Genomic DNA, 16,963 nt, shown 5'->3' with positions numbered 1-16,963 from the left:
CCGCACGGCGAGTTACACCAACATGGCCTGGCCCGCGGGGCCGCCCCCGCCTGCCTCTCTCAGGGGGCCCCGGAAGAGGCCCTTCACAGCTGGGGGGTCTTACATGAACCTCACCCTGTGCGGTGACGGGCGGGGGGCGGGTCACCTCACAGGGGCCATGTGACAGCGCACATGTCTGTCCAGCGTCTCGTCTACCTTAAACCCACACGCTGTGACTGGTCGACGAAATCTTGATAAAGCTGAGGAAAAGGAACTTGTCCCTCAAACTCCTCTTCTCAGCCAGGGCCCCCCCGCACCCCCTGGCCTTCGCACCTGGAAATGGAAGGCTCGGGCTTTTACCAGGGGGGACGTGACGGCAGGGGGAGCGCCCCAACCATCGCTCTGAGACACAAATGCCAGGGGCCACTCGGCTCTTGGTGCCGCGCAGGTCACGATCTCAGGTTCATGAGATCAAGCCCCGCGCCGGGCTCTGCACCAGCAGCATGGGGTCTGCTTGGAGTTCTCTCTCCCTCAGCCCCTTCCACTCGTGTGTGTTCTCTCAAAATAAATAAAACTTTAAACTTAAAAAAAAAATACAAATGAGAACTTCCACCTTCCAGAAATCCTGACATTCCTGTTTAATACAGGCCTAAAATACCTACTTTGCCTTTGCTTGTGTTTGCTTAAAGAAAAACCACCAACTTAGTCTTAAAAACTATTTCCTTTGAGTAAAAACAGTGGTGCTTACTAATGTGGGGTGCTCCGAGGGTGCCGGCCTCGGGCAGCTCCCACGGGGTCTTGGGGGGCAGTGCATGCGGAGGCTCCGGGGCCCCGCCAGTGCCCTCGGGTTCCTGAAAACCCCGCTCGCGGCTCGCACAGGCTGAGCACGAAGGACCGTTTGCTCAAGTGCCTCCAGGATGTGGAGTAAACAGTGGATGTGACCAACTAGCTTTGCTGCCCTGGAGTCTGTGAAAAGCCTGGAAAGTTCTCTCTGGTCAAGGGCTGCAGCAGGATCTAAAAGGGCCTGTGGTAAAGCAACTCAGGGTACCTTCCCTGGAGCACTCACCCACAGCCACAGAGGGCACCTTACTCATGACCCTGTGACCCTGAGCTGTCTACCCTCAGCCCACCGCTCCCGCCCCTGGTCAGACGGCCTCTGGCCGGCCCTGCCCCCCAACACGCAGCGGGTGCACCCGCCCTGCCTGCACGCCCACCTTCTTCCTGTGCATCTCCTCCAGCCGCCCCGCAGCCCTCATCCCCCTCCCCCAGCCCTCACCATCCTCCATGTTCCAGCCTCCACAAGGAGCCATGCACAGAAATACAAATCGTGAAGAGAAGGGTGCCTTTCTCACGGGCTAGTTTCAACTGGAATTGTAGCCAATTCAAGTTTCCCAACAAAGTGCCTCGTTTCTGAGCCAGAAAAGCCTTCCCCACGGCGTGCTGCCTGGCAGGGAGGGGACCACCTCCCCTGTGCTCTGACTGGGCGAGTTGGAGGCGTCCTGCCCACCGCTGCGGAGCAGCCCCGCAGCAAGCCCCCCCGCCCCCCACAACCGGCAGGGAACCAGTGTAGGCGCAGCAGAGCCCAGAACGCTAGCTGGGAGAGGGGACGGCACCCCAGACTGGACGGGACGCAGGGCCTCCCAGGAGCCCAGAGGCCAAGCAACCGCGCCCCACCCCCGTCTGACCCCCCAGGCTGGGTCCAGCGCCTACAAGCGACTTGCCACCTCTGCCTCTCCAGTAGCCCAAACTCTTCCCAGCTGATCCAACGGGCACGCATCACACCCAGGCTTTTGCTGTGATTTTTGGTGGCTTTTAAAAGTGTTTTCTTGCTCTGGCTAGGTCCTGGCTAGTTCAGACCCTCCTGAGGCCCAGATGACTGGGTAGGTGGGGAGCTGGGGGGCCAGGCCGTGCAGCTGGGCACTCACCACTGCCCCCCCCTCCCCCGGCAGGCGCCAGGCAGTGTCACCCAGTGTCAGCGTCCCAACCAGGCACTGAGGGAGGCACAGCGGCCGGCGGGACCAGCCAGAGCAGGCTCCCCATGCAGGCGCCCCCACGCCACCCGGGGGACCCGGGGGCCTAGCTCACAGCCACAGTGCTCACCAACCCCTTCCAGAGGACAGTTCGGTCATCTCCAGCAGGGCCTAAAGTGGCCACGCCCGCTAACCTGCTGCTTCTGCCCCCAGGACTTTGTGCTACATGAATGCTGGAACACGAATGCTGGGATACACAGTGATACGCCTGCGAAAGAAGCTGTGATTCATTCAAACGAGCAGCCGTTAAACATCCAGCTGTGTCAAAAACTAATTAATGAGGCCCGTGTTCCCCCGAGGCACGGAAGTTGGTGATACAAAACCACGCAAGGGGCAGGAGTCCGCTCTCTAAAAGCTGTGTGTATGCGTGTGCAGACACACACTGAAACTCAACAGTGTGTTGAGTCTTTTTGTCAGTAGCTTTTGTTTCCACTTAAAAATATTTTTTGTACTTTCCAGGTATTCTACAATAGATACACACCCTATGAAGACAGAAAAGAAACAAAGATTACTAAGGTTACAAAGGTGACTAAGTTGTGACCTTTCAGGAAAGCTGACCGTGCCTTGCCCTCAGAGGCCGCAGCCCTGGACACACTGGGGCCGGGGGCGCTGCTCCGCAGCTCACAGCCCCAGGGCTGGCACTCCCTGACCTCGGGGGCGGGGCAGGACTACCAGCTGAAGCCCAGGCTGCCCTCGCTGGCCAGTCCTGGGCACCAAGGTCTGCAGAAGCAGCCCCCTGCGGCGCAGTGGGGGGAAGGCGAACGGAGGGGAAGGACAGCTGCGGGTCGGGGTGAGGGGTAGAGAGAAGGCGGAGGGGCTGCAAGGAAGCCAGCCCTCGCCCTCGGCTGCGGACAGTGCGCCCTGGCTGGTGGGAGGGGCTGGGAAGAGGAGGACAGGACACTCAGACCCACAGCACAGACACAGAGCGACTGCCCGGGACGGCACCACCACGTGGGCACACGGAAAGAGAAAGGGCAAGTTACCTGGATGAGGTCTGGAAAATGGCCCGTCTTTAGCTTGTGTGACTCCAAAACATAAGAAAACCAAAATACTGGCCACAATACCTCTGCAAACAAAGAACAAACAGCCCCTCAGTGTGCGTCTCCCAGGCGGGAGGCTGGGGGTGGGAGAGACCCCAGGATGCCCGCTGCAGTGACAGCCCCCGTCCCCAGGGAGGGAGGAGGCTGGGCCTCGGGGGAGGGCTGGTCAGGCCAACTGCAAGGTCCACCTTAAGGCCAGGGGCAGACCCGCCCTCGGGAGAAGACTCTGGGTTGGGGGCTGTACATTGTTTAGGCGGCGTGTGTTTCCCACTTGAAGGGCACCTGGAACCCCACACGGGACCGCCCCGGGCTCCCGGAGGCTGCCTCAGAACGACGCTGGGATCAACGGTAAGGACACCCCTCCCCCAACACCCACAGGCCTAATTCCCAACAGGACAAGGGTATGAACTGCAACCACAGCTGTATGGACACAGAGACACGTGCCTGCACGGAGGGAGTGGGGACAGGAGCAAGGAGGACATGCAGACAGCGGTGCTTACAGCCCACTCACACCACCACCGTCCCGCCAGCACGGGGCCCGAGGGGTGCAGCGTCCCTGCACTGCCGGCAGCCCCACGGCAAGGACGCACACACTGCTGGTGGCAGCTGGGCTGCCCTGCTCCGACACACACGACGAGACACCACACGGGAGGCTGGGGGCGTCAGCCTGGAAACACCCGCCTCCGCCTGCTAAGTGCACCCAGTGTCCACGGCGGGCACAGGTGAGGCCGGGCCCCGCAGGACACCGCCCGCCCACCCCCCCCCGTGTGGCCGGGGTGTGGACTGCTCGCGCCGGGACGCCGCCACCTGCTCCTGCCAGCTTCCGGACCGTGGGAGGTGCGGAGGGACAGACGGACGCAGACCACTGCGCTCAGCAGGGTGGGACCCACTTCCCCACCACGGGAGCCGACACGGAGGGCCCATGGGGTGCCCACTGCTCAGCCTGGGCTTTGGGGAGGTGGGAAGTCCGCATGGGGCTGCCTGGAGGTGCCCCTCCTGGTGTAACCGAGCGATGGCTCTGGAGCCATGGGTGACCCTCGGAGTCACCATGGGAACAGAACGAGGGAGGCAAAGTCTCAGGGCGCCTGTGCCCACCCTCCCTCCCCAGGTCACGTTCCTGATTCCAAACTCGGCTACACATCTCAGGCAGCATTTCGGGTTACCCGGCAAGACGCGTCAGCCAGGTGAAGGGTGTACCGGGTCCCCCCACTCCCCACACCCAGGTGGGCGCTAGCACCCGGCATTAGCATGGGCGCCTGTCACCAGGAACCCACGGGGCACAGTAACCACAGTCCGCTGTGTCTTCAGACTTCCTCACTTTTTATCCAAAGCCCGTTTTCTGCCCCATGACATTCAGTCGTAGTCTCCTCTGGCCCCCTGCGTTGGGACAGCGCCTCAGGCATTCTTGTTTTGGACGGGACCGCAGTCTGAAGAATGGTCAGGTGCTCTGGAGGACAACCCTTAGGAATGCTGTCTGCTGCCTTCTGTGATTTCCATCTTATTTTTGGGAGTGAGATCGCATCACACTGACATGCTCTCTCATGTCCCCCGGCTGGGACGCACCTGTCAGGTGTGCTCCCTGCTCTGCTCTTAGGGGGGTCCCCTTCACACAGCCTGCACTCAAGGGCTGGGGAGCACCTATGCTTATCTGGAATTTGTCCTCATGAGCAACTTTGTCTCTTCTCCCTCCCTCGTTTATTTTATCACTTACGTACGTTAGCATGGACTCATGAATATGTATCTTATACTTTGGGTTATCGTGTGGTAATAACATAGATTTTTTGTTTTTTTTGCTCAAATTGTATCCATTTACCTACTTTGACCCATGGGAGCCCTGTATCAGAGCTTTAACATACCGCCACCTGCATGCACTTGACTTTTTTCTGAGCACTTTCTTTCTGGCTCTGGATGACCCTCCCAGGCCCGCCTGGCATCTGCTGCCCAGGCCCAGGACCGGCGTTTCTGTGGGGGCCCCGGCTCCGTCCCCGGAGGACGGTCTCGGGAGCCGCGTTCCGGGGGCCGGCGTGCTCCTTGCCACGGGGGCGTCGTAGCTTCTGGGCCTCGGCCGGCAGTCGGCAACCGAGTGCACAAACCGCGCATGTACACAAATCAGAATTATTTCTCTGGGCAACCAACTGGGTCTACATTCAGCTAAACACGAGTCCTTACTGATGTCGCCCACTACCGGCCATCACCCTGTGGCCCACTGTCCCCTCAGCGGTGACACAACACCGGCTTCCCTCCGCCCGCCAGCCATGCGCTTAGTGCCCCCCTGCAGTACGGGGGCGGCAGGATCAGAACCGTTCGCCTGGCACCGCGGGGGACAACTTCGTCACCTAGAGCCCGGTGCGCGCGTGCAGGTCCTCTGCCTCGAGTCTTAGGACCCCCGCCCCTTCAGTGAGGGCGCGTCACACTTTGTAACCCGGCGAGGGTCCTGCCACAGTCTGCGTCCCTTCCTGGGATCCCCGACGTCCGAAGTTATTTTTCCTTCATCTGCAAACACTAGGCTTGCTACCATGCTCTACTCATTGGCTCCCCCGCTGCCCCAGAAACCAGGGACCTTACCGCCGCACACTGCACCTTTACCGGTGTCTCATGGTTGCAAGGTATGTGGCCTTTCCACACAGCTTCTTTCACTTGGTAAGACGCATCTGAGTTTCACCTACGTCTTTATAGTGTTAAAAGGAGACAGCATGCCCTAAACCAAGTCACCGGGCTGAGGCCCACGTCCGCACACCACGACCTGATCCCCACTCAAACCTTAGTTTCCGCCCCAGGAGCGCAGCCTTTAACCAGCCCGCATGGGGCCAGCTGGCCGGCACGGGGCGGACGGTCTACACGACACACCCCTCCCACCCCCAAGACGGCCACTCTGCCCCAAACCACGCCCTCCCCATTAATAAACTCCTTTACCGCAGCCCTTCTGTCTTCAAAGAGCTGGGCAGAGCTCTCCCTGCTGCGGGGCCGCCACCCGTCCATGAGTCGCTGAATAAAGCCAATTTGGTCTTTAAATTTACTTGAATTCTTGTTACCTAACAATGGCTTCATAGCTCATTTCATCTTGCTGCCTAACGGTATTTCAGGGCCTGAAGGTACCCGCTTCTGTTTACCCAGTTGCCTCCTGAGGGCAAGCTGGCCGCCTGCGCGTCAGGGCCGCTGTAGCATTCGCGTGCAGGCAGGGGCGTTCGCTTTTATTCGGATAAATACCTAGGGTTCCAACTACTGAATTAAAGGGTGAGAATAGGTTTAGTTCTACAAGAGACTGTCAAACTTTGGGTGTCATCTTTGAAAACCCAACGGTGCCAGATTTTCTAGTTTTTTCAGCACGTTTTATAGCTTCGTATTGTACACCTTGGTCTAATCCATTTTCAGTTAATTATTGTGAACAGTGTAAAGTCCGTATCGAGAATCCTTTTTGTGCACGAAAACATCCTGCTGCTCCAGGATCGCCTCTGCTCCTGGACGGCCCCGAGGCGACCAGCCGCGCTCCCGACCTGCGCCGGCCCCCACTCGGCCGGCGCCACAGCGGCCTCGCCGCGTCACCCCTCCAGCTCTGCCCCTCCCCAGTCCTTGGAGGGTACTTCCTGTGTGTTCTAAATACGCCAAACACGTTCACGTTTTACACGTGAAAACGTACGCATCTGTGTGTGCACTGCTCCACGCACGTCCTCGCCCCAAACAGCGCCAGGGTACGTGGTGATGACAGGGTGAGGCCCGTCCACACAGCAGAACGCCCCCAGCGAGGAGCCTGCCTGTCCAGCCACCGACTGACACCACAACGGACGGCACGAGACCGTCAAGCCCAGCGGAAGAAGCCCGACACGGTGCGAGGGTGGGTGACGCCACGGACACCAGACGGTACAGCCGACAAGAGGAACCGATGGGGACAGATGTCCGGTGTGGAGGACTGCACTGCCACAGGCAAGCGCATCTGTAGAAACTCACTGAGCTGTGCTCTTATTAGGTACATGTAGTAGTAAATTCCTGGTTGATAAACTCGATTTCAAGGGAAAAACAACACTCACTCCCCCAAAGTAACAACTCGTTAGACCCATAAAAAGAATAATGATACACAAGCTTAAATGGGGAGCTTGGGGAACACGAGCCAATTTCCTACATTTTTAACAATGTAAGTAAGCATTGGTTGGGTTTTTTTGTTTGTTTTAAACAGCAAGCATAAATTTTAGAAGCATTTCCTTTAAGCAAAACGTAAGCCTGAGGGCCTCAAAAGCTCTGATGTGATACCAAGGGGCGGGGCGGGGCTGTGTGGGGGTGTGTGCCGGGGGTGCACGGACGTGCGCATGCACCCAGGAGATACTCCTGGGAAGCAGCAGAAGAGCCACTGGGCTGTCCCTGGAGTAGGCCAAAGGGACAGAGACTGTGAGCTGTGAAGACTTCCAGTGTCCCCAGGACACAGAGCTTCAGAGTAGCAAACTGTCCAGGAGCCCCCGCACCCCCAACCCCCTCAAAGCCTCTCCTTGAGTGATCGGGCACAGGGTCTGCTGCTCAGTGTCCCAGCTGCTCGTGTGCAGGGGCAGCTCAGGATCGAGCCAGTACAAGGTGAAGAGGTGTGACATGCCCACGTGGGTCCACAGCTGCTGCCCAGACACACAGTCCCCTGGGTCTAGGTGGGAGGGGCTCCCTGGACGGCGTCTGATGAGCAGGAACCGAGGCCTTGTCCTTGGAGGGCACTCCCAGGATGTCCCATGTGGGCTCTAACCTGTGACAACTCTTGCCTGATGTCACTGAACCTGCTCATCTCTGGCCTGACCTCACAGCCGTGAGGGGACACCCCTTACATGTGACCAAGTCCTGCTTTCTGGTCTCTCTGCTCATCTGTGCCCAGCAGACACCTGATGCTAACAGACAAATTCATAGAAAAGGTCACATTCTACTTGGAAATACCTGCTGAGCAAACTTGGGCTCCTGCCACAGCCTCACGGTCCCCTGCATCCACGGCTTCAGTGTCCCTGACGCAGGCACCCACCGCAGGGAGGGCAACCTGGACTCGCCCGAGGGGCCACGCTCTATTTCTGGACTCCATTACCCACACAGGCTGCACCGACACGCTCCCCTGCACCAGAGGACACCAAGTACCGGGCAGTGCCGTGTGGAGATGCACTGGACTCAAGGTGACACCCAGGGCTCAGAAAACAAGGGGAAGACCCAGTCAAGCCGCCCAGGGGACCGCGTGGGAGGTGCAGGAGGAAGACCCACAGGGGTGCAGCCAGGAGCTGGGCCCCCACCCTCTGGCTGTGGCCCAGGAGACAAGCTGGGGACTCTGAAGTGCCCGCGTGCACAGGTGGCCGGGCACACTGCTGACAGCACCTGGCGTCCTCACGGGCTACTGATGCCTCTGAGCAAAGAATGGTGCTCACGACGCACTTCTGGGCCAATGCTAACACCCAACTTTATGAGCCTGGCCTCCCCAACCAGCTCGGACCCCCGGTCCTCTGACACTGCCGCTGCCTCAGTCCCTGCCCCGGGGCCTGTCACACCAGAGCAAGTGGATCAGAGTGGCAGCGGGGGCTTGGGGGCTGGAGGAGCCCACCCAGTGCAGAGACCTCGTGAGAATCAGCTCTAAAACCAACTGATCTTCCTCACGCACTTCTGAGAACGGCCTCAGAACCCACGGGACTTCAGCAAGGAACACCACTGGCCGGCTAGTCCATGTCTGGAAGTAATACTGAAAAGGTGGTTACTCACTTCCTAACCTGCAAAATGACATCATGCACGAGAATGCCCATTTAGATTTTCCAGAAAGCTCAGAGCTCCAGAACAGCAGCAGCGGATGGGAGACAATCGTCCCTGGCTGTCACACACAAACTCTGTGCACTCCCAGATGCCCAAACTCACACGTTCTGATGCTGTGATTTCATAAGAAACACATATTTGGCCTCCGCTCCCCAGTCTGGCACAGAACCCCTGGAACCACTGGAATTTCTGAAGTGATAAAGGTGTCTTGTGTTGTTATCAAGGTGACTCTTGGACCCGCCCCTGAGGGTGAGGACAGGTCACCAGGAGAACCGGCCCTGGGACTGGAGAGGGGCTGAATATTGACTTCAATCGCCAAAGGCAACGAGACAGTCCGTCATCCTCCGTAAAACCCAAAGCACAGTTTTGAGAGCTCCTGGCTTGGGGAACGTGTGGAGGTCGGGGGAGAGGGGTGAGCGTGGACGCTCCAAGCCGTTTCTTCAGCCCTCGCCTGGGGCCTCTTGCCCACCTGGCTGTCCCTGACTCATTCCAACTGGTGATCTAGTAACAGGTTTCCCCGAGTTCTATGAGCTAGGCTAGCGAATTAACAGAAAAGAGGAGGAGGTCATGGAAACCTCTGATTTATAGCCACTTGGTCAGAAGCACAGGGACAACCGGAGCATGTGACCAGCTCCCGCAGGGGCAGGAGGACAGTCCTGCAGGACTGAGCTGCTGCAGGACACTCGGGCAGCATCCAGGGCACTGCTGCTGGAACAGGGTGACCCTCCCACAACTAGTGACCAGAACTCCCCTCCGGGCTCCAGCCCTGGGGCTGCTGCAGCACATTCTGGGCTGCTACGAGGGCGAGTCCCTCACGAGCCGCAGGTCCCCCGCGGGACGGCACCCGCCAGCGTCCTGAGACAGGTGGACAAGGGGCAGACACACCGCGGAGCTCCGAGAGGCCGCCTGGGAGGGGACAGCGGGGGCCCGGCCAGCCTGCGAGGGGACACTGCCCGCGGAGAACAGGAACCCCCCCCCACCCCGGGCCGGGGGCTGCTCACCTCTTGGTGTTATAGGCCGTGTCGCGAGGCGTCTCCTCCAGCAGCGTCACGTAGCCCAGCACGCAGGTGAGGATGAAGAGCACAGTGAGGGTGTGGGCCCGCCTGAAACCCAAACACACACAGCGTGTCAGGGCCCCACGCCCCTCCGCCTGGGACCCCCGCCGGCGGCTGCCCAAAGAGCGTGGGCCCCTGCTGGCGTCCAGGGTGAAAAGACCAGGCAGCGGGTGAACGTGGTGGCTTTCACGGAGCGAGAGAGGACCAGCCTCACAATTGTGAAATGACCACATCTGAGAGATTCAAAAGGACAGCCCGAAAAATGAGGAGGAGAGAGAAAGGGACACCTGGACCCAAAGAGAGACGGTGTGTGTCGGCAGCAGAGGGGTGGGCCCCAGCCCCTTCCACCAGCCGGCGGACACCTCCCCCGGACACAGGGCCCGCCCAGGCTGGTCCCGGGGCCGCGGGGCAGGTGGCGGACGCCTCCCTGACGGACACTACGTGGCTCTCTGCATCTTAATGACTTCTTGCAAAGGCAGTTGCAGACCCAGATCCCAAATCCAGAGGAACAGTGAGTTCTGGGAGAGAATGACCCCTCCAAGCCTCAGTGTCCTGATCTCTAAATGAGGACACTTCCCAGCAGAAAAGTCCTTCAGGGACTGACTGGGCACTCCCGGGGCAGGAAAGAGGAGAGAAGCAGGCTGCTCCAAGGGGACGGCTGAAGGAAGAGGGGGCCTGGCGCCACGGCCGGTCAAGCAGCCTGCTCTCCGCACCAGCCCCTCAAAACGTGTCTACCTGCTGCCAACGGCCACTGGGCCACCGTGATGGGGCCCCCACGGCCGGAGAAGACGCTGCATGGATCAACACGGACCTGATGGGGCAGAGCCCGGCCGCCGAGGCCAGGAAGCGGACTTGCTGCCTCCCGGGAGCGACAGCAGAGACGTAACCCACCTCCACACGTGGGCTGGACGGACCCAGGACCCACCCGAGGAGGAGAGGAAAGGGACAGAGGCAGAGACCAGAAAACCGCAGACCCCGTTGCAAACGCATCACTGACTGACTGAACGCTGCCTGAAACAACTGGACGACGGGACTGCTGCTCGCGCAAGACAGGACGTGTCGGGCGCCGCAGAGAGGCCCGTCTCCAGGACACACGCGCCATGTGACACTGTTTGTGGCCTTCTCCAAAGGCCAAACTACGGCGACGGAGACCAGGTCAGAGTGAGGTCCCATTCCGAGCCATGTGCACCAAACCTACAGATTTACTGTACGGTGACTTACAACAAAATGTTATGAACCGACCATTCTTGGTGCAAGATCAGGATCCAGGGAAGTGTGCCCGCGGAAGCCCGAGCGGTGTATAGGACGCGGAGCAGAATGCCTGTCCCGCGCACCTTGGAGAGGGCACCAGCCAGAGACCAGCACAGGTAAGGAGCCCCAATTCCCGTCCCCAGGAGTTCTCAATGGGTTTGTCTAAAGGTGCATGTTTCTGAAGTGACCAGTGTTTCCCCACCAGCGACAGGTCCAAGGGGCTCCAGGCCTCCAGAGCCAGGCTAAGCACTCACGGCAGGCCAGTGTGTGGGGTGCACAAGGAGCACCTGCTGGGAGCCACCTGCCTGGCCACCTGGCCCAGAGGGCTCTCAGCAGGGCAAGTGTCTATGAGAAAATGGATGGGAAGGAGCCCCAGCCTCAGAGAGGAGGAGAGTAAATCAGATTGACTGCCCACAAACTGACATCAGACACAGAAGAAAAACAAGCTGGTCAGTTTGAGGAAAGGCAACCGCATGTTCTGAAAGAGACCAGAGGGCAAAGGGAGCACCTCGCTGGTGTGCTGTGGCCAGGGCTCAGCCGTACAGCTTCAGGGACACCAGGACACCAAGGTGCGGTGCGCGGGCCACCCCCGCGGTCCCTCGGGCACCCCTGCACCCCCCATGCACAGGCACCAGGACCGCATCTCTGTGGCACAGAAGCTTTTGTCCCAGGTCTTAAAAAAATTACTTCAACCATCTTGTTTCTTTCATGTTACTTTCCACTAACATGATCATCTTCCCGTTGTTTCTCTGGACTAAGACACGTTCCCTGAGGAGCCCAGGAAGCTCTGCTCAGAGGTCTTTCCATCCTTGTAAAAACGCAAGATTACCTGAAAATTAAAAACGACTTTCCATCCCTTGAGATAAATGCTCACACTGTCCCTCGGCCAGGCGCCCCCCGCCCTGTGGGAGCAGAAATAAGGAGTAAGTAGGCGTTCCTCGGTCCCATCCGAGGCAGGAAGGAGGCAGAAAGCCCAGGACCCAGAGGAAGAGCACAGAGCACCGTCGCCTCACAGCATAAGAGACTTCAGAACTGCTAAAATCAAGTGCTACTAGAAAGTAAAATTTTTATTGTTAAATTATGATGAAATCCATCTTTAAGAAGGCTCACTCTTTCTGTACAGCAAAGAAAAGGCAATCTACTGAAAGGGAGAAAGAATTTGCAAATCACATATCTGACAAGGAGCTAATATCCAAAATATATAAAGAATTCACACAATTCAACAGTCAAAATACAATCTGATTAAATAGGAACAGAGGACCTATTTTCTTTACTTATTAAAAAAATTTTTTTTTAATTTTTTAAAATTTATTTTTGAGAGACAGAGAGAGACAGCGTGAGCAGGGGAGGGTCAGAGAGAGAGGGAGGCACAGAATCTGAATCAGGCTCCAGGCTCTGAGCTAGCTGTCAGCACAGAACCCGATGCAGGGCTCAAACCCATGAACCGTGAGATCATGACCTGAGCTGAAGCTGGACGCTTAACCGACTGAGCCACCCAGGTGCCCCAAGGACCTATTTTCCAAAGACACAGATGGCCAAAAGACACATGAGAAGGTGCTCGATTTCACTCATCATTGGGGAAATACAAATCGAAACCACAGTGAGACGTCACCTCACTCCTGTCAGAATGACTCGTGTCAAAAAGACAAGAAGTCACCCGTGTTGACGAGGAGACGAAGAGAGGGGAGCCCTCGTGTGCCGCTGGCGGGAACGGAAGCTGGTGCAAGCACTGTGCAAATCCTAAGGGTGCTCCTCAAGAAACGAAAATAAAAGTACCGTAAGATCCCGTAATCCCACCACTGGGTGCTGGAAGGAACAAGCCCGCCATGCCGAAAGGCACCCGCACCCCCATGTAACCTCTGCGTTATTCACGACCACCGAGACGCGGGGCAGCCCAGGTGCCCGCCGGCCGATGCAGGAGACGTGGCGCGCACGTGACGGAATATTACTCGGCACTCCCAGGAACGAGACCTTGCAGTCTGCAACATGGGTGGGGACTCTAGACACAAAACCCAAACTCACAGACGCAGGGGCACTTCGGTGAAGAAACGGTGTGAAGGCAGAAATGCAGGTTCAGACTGTTAGTCAGATGAGGTAGGGTCTGCCTGGTCAGGACTCAACCCCGACAGGGCAGTGTCAGCAGGCCGCCTGCAGCGACGAACAGGACTCCCAGGTCAGCGCGCAGGAGAGCCGGGACGCCGAGAACTCGGCCGGATGGTGCTCAACCCACAGCCTGTGCTTTCCTCCCGTTTTGCACCGTCAAGTCACGTTTCCTGCTTGGACTTCTTCCTTGGAGAGGCACTGGGGCACAGTGGGAAAATACGCATTTGTATTCTCTGCTTTGCCACTCAGGAGACCGGTGGTCTCGAGCAGCTTTCCTCGTCTTTCAGAGTGCCGTGTCCACGTGTGCGGAAGGCCCAGGCGGCCCTCCCGCCCCTCCCAGACGCCTCCTGGCCCAGCCTCCCCAGTGCTGGGAAGAGCAGACATCCTCGGTTTAGTGGCTAATAGAAAACTCAGAGGAGCCTTAAGCGGCCGTAAATCCTATGACTCTCCAGTCACCGAGCAAGGGAGAGGGCGTGGGGACAGCTGGCTCCCTGCCATGTTGAGTGGAAAATACCCAGCTGCCAGTCCCTCTTGCGAGATGACCACATTCATTCTGCCAAGTGGGCAGGAAGGCAAGCCCGCCAAACCACTTAGAGAGAACATGAAGGTGTGGCCAGCACACTGAGAGCACATGGCAGCCTCGGCCAGGACAGGCCAAGACCAGAGGGCCTGCCCCAGGCCTGCCAGAGGTGCGTGCAGCCGTGACACTGACCCTCCCCGGCTGCCGATCGACAGGACCGAAAAAGGCGCCAGCTGTAGTGTCCAGCTTCCCACACCTGGGCAGAGCTGGCAACCCCGACCCCACAATGACTGAGAAAGGCATCTTCCAGTACCTGGGGCTCCGAGACCACCCTCGTGCCGCTGCTGTAGGGTGCCGCGGACGATCGAGTTCTGAGGCTCACGGAGAGTGCTCACCCTGGCCCGGCGTTGTGAGACACAGCATTTAGCAAGCACTCCCACGACGTCACAACTGTCCCTCCCCCCCGCTTCAGGAGTTGGTTAGGAAGTGTGCTAGTATGCTGGCAATTCACCCATCTTCCCTCTACAGGTGGCAACGTTCAGCAGTACGTCTCCAAGCGTCTCCCCAGTAATCTTTAGAAAATGAGAGTTAACACATCTTCGTGCCACTCCTCTGAGTCCGTGGTCCCACGTTCCCCCTGGGTGTTCTGCACTGGACACCACCCGGCACCACCGGGAGAAGACGCGGTGTTCTTGCCAGCACAGACCCCAGTGGGCAGGCCTCACGCCCGCTCCCTTGGGCCTCATTTCTGGGAGCCCAGCCTCAAGCTCAAGGCAAAGGGAAACCCTGAACCCTACTTACAGCGTCCCCGGCCAGCAAGTGATGACAAGGACACTCGCGAGTCCTTCTACATGGCCCAGCACAACCACCATCACTGGGCATCTTTGGAGAAAACCCTAAAAGCAAGGTTTTGAATACTGCAAAGTTCCTTTAAGTCATTCTGGAACATAAAATCATTTCCACAAGCACATAATTGTAGTATTTTTACAACAGTTTTTCTGTAACATTCACTATTAAAATTCTCTAAAACACAAAATACAAGTTTTTAAAACCCTAACACAGCAAGTCAGTGACGAGAGGCTTAGTTCTACAAGAAGTAACCCTCACCAAGCAGGCACCTGGTTTCCTGCCCAGAAGAAACGTGAAGCTCCTTCCCCATCACAGGTCGAGGGGGAGGCCTGGGGTGCAGCAAGAACCCGCACAGACACAGAGTGCATCACCGACCGGTGCCAGGGCACAGCACCCTTTCACACGTGTGGCGGGAGGCCTGAGCCGTCCACCCAGGAGATCCACGAGGCAGGCCCTGAAACTGGCCAGGCCTGTCACACTCCCTCCTGGAAAGCCTTCCAGGCCTCCCAGCCCTCAGGTAAATTCAGGCTACGGCAGGCATCTGTGTGCGGGACACTCGGATGACCGAGCACCTCTGGCTGGGACCCCAGGGCTGTGGTCAGCAACTGCCTCCCACTGCACTGGGTGACGGCGGTGCGTCCCGTCAGCCAGGGTATTTCATGCTTCTGAGGCTCCAGGCTTATGCCAGAATCTAAGCTTGTTTGGTTCTCTGCTGCGATCCCTAGAATGGCAAGGGGCACCCACCTGGGGCCCCCAAATACACGCATGAGCAGGAAACAAAGGACAGGGCCGCGCTCTAGGATGATCCCCTTCCTCCTGCAGCCCCAGGAGGGGCCTGCGGACAGAGTCAGCTGGGGGAGAGGCCGGGTCTGCACGCAGCTGGCCCAGCAGGTCGAGAGGGCTCCAGTCACCAGCTCAGGGGCCACAACGCCCTCGATGAGGCATGCTAGCCCCCTCTCGATCCCACTCAGCGGCCACAGGGAAGACACCGACTTGGTCCAGGTGCAGGGCCGCACCCCTGTGAACACCCACCACTGCGCTGCACCTCTCCTGAGTCTGATAAAAACCAAGTCGCCCTTTCGGCCCGCACACACTTCCGCTAAGGGTTCTACCCGTGCAAAGGCACCTTCCCCTGAAACGTCCAGCTAACTCCCGTCTGGCTCTCCGCCTTCCCTGATCAGATCTTCTGGGACAATACCATGATTTGGTTCTCTGGAAGGCCGCTTCCACGTGGCACTCCCTTTGCAGCTGGCTGCCACATCCACCTGACCTGTGTCCCCCAGGGCCTACGACAGGTCTCAGATGCAGAACTGAGCACCCAGCAAAGAAAAACCAAACGCCAGCCCTCAAGAAGCATGCTGTGTAGGATGCGGGGTTCTTCTCTCTTACAGAAAAGGAGAGAAGCTCTGAAAAGTGAAGGGTTAGCTCAAGGTCACAGAGCCGTGTGGCATAGGAGCCACGCCTGGGACCTCATGTAAGAAGTGCCAAATTCAGCGTAAAGCAAGAGCGTGAACTCTTCCAACACAGACCGGGGTGGGGGGCAAGAATGCTCTTGGGGGCCTCTCCCTCCCTGACACCCATTAAGGCAGACTGGGGGCGGCCTGACCCCAGGGCCCGGCTCGCACAGAGCGGTGCGAGGGTCGAAGAGCAGGCTCCGCGAGAAGCACATGAAAGGAGACAGAACCTTTATGTGACAAACATCGCTCAACTCCTGGCACGTGGGAAAGCGCTCGTGCTAAGGCTACTTGCTGGGGGGAGGAGCCGATTCCGTACGACGCAAGCGCTGCGAAGAAATAAGAAGAGAGAACATGACAGCGGACACAGGTGAATTTTGGACAAGAAAGGCCTTTCCGACGTGACTCTGGAACCTAGTCCTCCCGGGATAAGGGGCAGGGGTCAGAGGTGCGGAGCGGGACCGCCGGCAGGGACCGGCTTCGGCTGGGCGGGGCGCGGGCCGTCCTACGGTCTCACGGGCGCCCCCCCCCCTCCCCTGCACGACGAGCCCACCAACCTCGCGCCCCCCGCGCCCTCCCCCGTCGACCGCCGCCCCTCACCAGAAAAAGGTGTTGGTGCCGTCGTCGTAGACCTCGGACTCCGTGCTGCGTCGGCCCGCGTCCTGCCCGCTTGCTCGGCCAGCAGGCGCGCCGTCGGGCGGCTCCTCCAGCGAGGCCTTGCCAGACGGCACTGGGGACCCCGGCCGCGGTCCCCCGGCGCCTCTGCGCTCACCCCTCCGCATGGCGCCCGCCCAGCCGCTCCGCCCCGCGCCTTGACCCCACGCACAGCGGGTCACCGCGAGGGCGCGCTGCGCACGGCGCGAGGAGAGCCGGGAAGGGGTCGCGGCGCTCCCACGGCGGGGTCTGGGAAGAGCAGGGGCTGGGGGCG

The 16,963-nt window shown here is 58.9% G+C and overlaps 1 protein-coding gene across 3 annotated transcripts in view; it reads right to left on the bottom strand.

The window, feature by feature from the left end:
* Positions 1–16,963, bottom strand: part of PTDSS2 (phosphatidylserine synthase 2) — a 22,281-nt gene extending 5,318 nt beyond the window's left edge. For 2 of the 3 annotated variants that reach the window (XM_029915162.1, XM_029915163.1), the window contains exons 1-3: positions 16,636–16,963; positions 9,805–9,906; positions 2,993–3,075 (exon numbers count right to left, since the gene is read on the bottom strand). In XM_029915162.1, the coding sequence (XP_029771022.1) occupies positions 2,993–3,075; positions 9,805–9,906; positions 16,636–16,817 (367 nt within the window). In that variant the 5' untranslated portion in view covers positions 16,818–16,963. The remainder of the gene's footprint in view (positions 1–2,992; positions 3,076–9,804; positions 9,907–16,635) is intronic. The other variant, XM_029915164.1, reaches the window with a different exon arrangement.

This window comes from Suricata suricatta, chromosome 11 (assembly GCF_006229205.1).
Source record: "Suricata suricatta isolate VVHF042 chromosome 11, meerkat_22Aug2017_6uvM2_HiC, whole genome shotgun sequence".
Taxonomy (NCBI): domain Eukaryota; kingdom Metazoa; phylum Chordata; class Mammalia; order Carnivora; family Herpestidae; genus Suricata; species Suricata suricatta.
Note: the sequence above shows the minus strand (reverse complement) of the source record. Positions and strands in the feature narration are given on the sequence as shown.